Source organism: Morone saxatilis, unplaced genomic scaffold (assembly GCF_004916995.1).
Source record: "Morone saxatilis isolate NCDOM2014 unplaced genomic scaffold, NCSU_SB_2.0 Contig11, whole genome shotgun sequence".
Lineage (NCBI taxonomy): Eukaryota > Metazoa > Chordata > Actinopteri > Moronidae > Morone > Morone saxatilis.
In genome coordinates this window covers 12128234-12131350 of record NW_023339663.1, presented here as the reverse complement: position 1 = coordinate 12131350, position 3117 = coordinate 12128234, and the positions used below count along the sequence as shown (strand labels likewise).

Sequence of the window (3117 nt, the reverse complement as noted above, 5' to 3'; positions counted from 1 at the left end):
TGTGTATGTGTGTTGAAAACAATTACAGCCCTTCACGAGAAGAGTGATCCACTGGCGAGCTGATGCAACCTCTGGATCATTTTTCGCCCGAGACAACACTGCCAACTTCCTCTACTGGTGTCGAAAGATTGGCGTTGATGAGGCTTACCTGTTTGAGTCAGAGGATTTGGGTGAGTTAAGATCGGAGATTGCGCCCAACATTATGGAGTTATTCTTTCCGTTTACCAATAAAGGCCTCAAGTGAATCATGTCACGCTTCACTTGTGGTATGTCGGTGATTAAACTAAAATCTTTAGACTTTGACCTCGTTGAGACATTGCACACATAACAAAAAAAACAACTCTTTCTAGACTTTTGTATTTGTGTGTATCTGGCATCAGTCTATCTGTTGTGCGACAACAACACATAGTTATAGAACTTCTACTTCTACTTCAGTCTTTCCATTTCTCCTCAATCTCTAGGTCTGAATACATGTGATACACTCATTTATCCCAACATATTACATCTACTACATCTACTATCTTATTTATACAAAATAAAATAACACATTTACTTGCAATTAGTTTTAAATTATATTATTTCTGTGCTGTTTTTTTACTTACTTACTTTCTGATTAATAGATATTATTGGTGAGTTACAATGTCTTTACCTGTAATACTCAATGCTTTTAAAAAAAAGGGGGCAAATGAATAATTTAGAGCAGGGGGAATTTAACTTTGGTATGAGATGTGCGGTATAATTCCTGGACAATTTTACTTCAATCTAAAATTTAAATGTGGTGTTTATAAAAATTAACATTTCATTCTTTAACTGAAAGCAATACTCATTAAAATAAACCAGCCAGAAGACAAAGGGAATACAGGAAATTAAGATTTCAAGATGAGTCATAACGATCACGCTGAATGTGACTGAATCAATGTGATGATTATTCATTTCCGGTATCATTTCTCACTTACACCTTCTGCATGTATGATGCTCTGTGTGCCTGAGGAGAAGACAGCTTGCAGTCAACATACTAAAATGGTTCTGTATCGTTAAACATACTCTTCTCTATGCACTTACTCGGGCATGTCTATGCAAGGCAGGCAGATGCGTGCAAATGATAATGTGCAGGTTAATCCCCACCAACAATAAGCCCCCCCTGCAGGCAGACTAACCTACTTCACTTGACTAATTGAGTGATGGGGAGAGTGAACTTATACTTTGACAGACTTCAGTTTACTGCCTCAGTGACATGAAGGCACAGATGATTATTCTTTTTCTTTTCTCTCGTCTCCTTTTCTTGCTGCAGCCATGATGTAATGGTGGATCTCAAATACAGGTGAATGAAAATAAAATACCATTATTGACAGTGACTTTCTCTCTGCTCATTACATTTTTCTTTTTTGTTTTGTAGTTGTACATGAAGATGTGCATGCTCAACCAACTGTCATCTTAATAAATGAACTAACTTCTGGTCCATACTGAGTGCACAGAGCCCCTTTATTTAACATATAGACTGTGTACTGGAAGTAAGAGGCTGACTTTTTCATGAAGATTTCATGCCCTTATGCCCCCAGCTGCACATCCAGAGCCCACAGGAATTCCTGCTTCAAAGATAGAGATTCACAATAGAAACAGAGTACCTCCTGAAATCTCCGGTTTTCTTTTGACACAGACAAAAGTTTATCTCCGGAAACATCTTTCCTTTCAGATGATTGACTTTTTTTTTTTTTTCATTTCCACCCCTCCAACGTCTTTGTTTGTCCCCTCTTGCATGTGCTGTGTGAAGTCCTGCACAAGCAACCTCGGGAGGTGTGCCTGTGTCTTATGGAGCTGGGACGGATTGCAGCCAGGTAACTGGAAACAAATAGTACTGCAACACCCCTGGTACAGCTCCTGAAGAGATAATCACAATTGAATCACACTGAGCAGAAAACTGCTATTTCTTTTATAGTCCTTCATCTGACAAAGACAAAATACTTGATGATTTTCTTTCATTGACACCACTCACTGTTAATTACATAAAAGTTTTTTGTTACAGTATTTTTTTATACAATGAACAGTCAATGTTTAGGTCATATTGCAATTCTGAATGTTTCAACCATTTATCAGTTACCATTAGCTTACTATTTTGAGTGTATCAGTTACTTTCAGCTAACTATTTCAGTCTATGCATTACTTTTAGCTATCTATTTCAACGGTTTGTCTATCTACTTCAATCATGTATTTTTAGGCTACTTTTAATTAACTATATAAACTATACTTGGTGTCACGTTATAAATGACTCAACATGTAAACAGTGATAAAATAATAGTATAAATAGAAGGCCCTAATAGTTGATTTGTCAAATTAGTTGAGCTACTTCAAAATCTTGTCCCCTGGTAACTGCAGAAGTATCCCCTGAGGTTCAAATACCCCTGTTTGTGAATCACTATCCTTTACTGTGAGAATTAGTGTTGATTCATCCCATACGGTTGCTGATATATTTTTATTGAACCTCTCTTTCAGGTATGGAGTGGAGCCTCCAGGGCTGGTGAAGTTAGAGAGAGAGATAGAGAGGGAGGAGGCAGGGTGCTTATTCTCCATCATCCCAGTCTCTCCTTTTCCTTCTAACATCATTGTATTCGCCATCACAATCCTCCTCCTCCTCCTCCTCCACCCATGCCCCTCACTCCAAGCACAACCTGTCTGTCTGAAACCCTTGCCGCTTCCCTCGCCTCTGATCTTCCATCAGCCACAACAAACCCAGTACCTACATGTTTATCCCCTCCTCAGTCCTCCCTCTCAGCCTCTAACCCTTGTACAACCACAGCCTCAACACAAACACCTTTGTTCTCTTCATCCTGCACCACTAACACATCTGCCTCAACTCCACTGGCGGCACCCTCGCCGGGCCGAACCCTGGTATCCCCTGCCAGAGTCTCATGTACCACAATAAACAACCACACTCCCGTCACCTCCCCACCTGTAGCCTCGACTCCGCGTTCCTCGAGCAAATCCACAAGCCGGAACAGCAGAGGCACCAACGACATTTTGGATGATATTGTGCGTATTTTATTTCCAGTTAAATGAATCTTATTTGAGCTGTTTGTATTTACTTGATTTACCCTCTCTCTGTCTAAATGGTTCCAGGTG

General features: G+C 39.7%; 1 protein-coding gene across 1 annotated transcript in view; it reads left to right on the top strand.

Annotated features, from left to right (window-relative positions):
• gas2b (growth arrest-specific 2b) overlaps positions 1–3117 on the top strand; it is a 16265-nt gene that overhangs the window by 2003 nt on the left and 11145 nt on the right. The window contains 4 exon segments of the mRNA XM_035652030.1: positions 29–170; positions 1772–1835; positions 2491–2603; positions 2606–3031. Coding sequence (XP_035507923.1) covers positions 29–170; positions 1772–1835; positions 2491–2603; positions 2606–3031 — 745 coding nt within the window.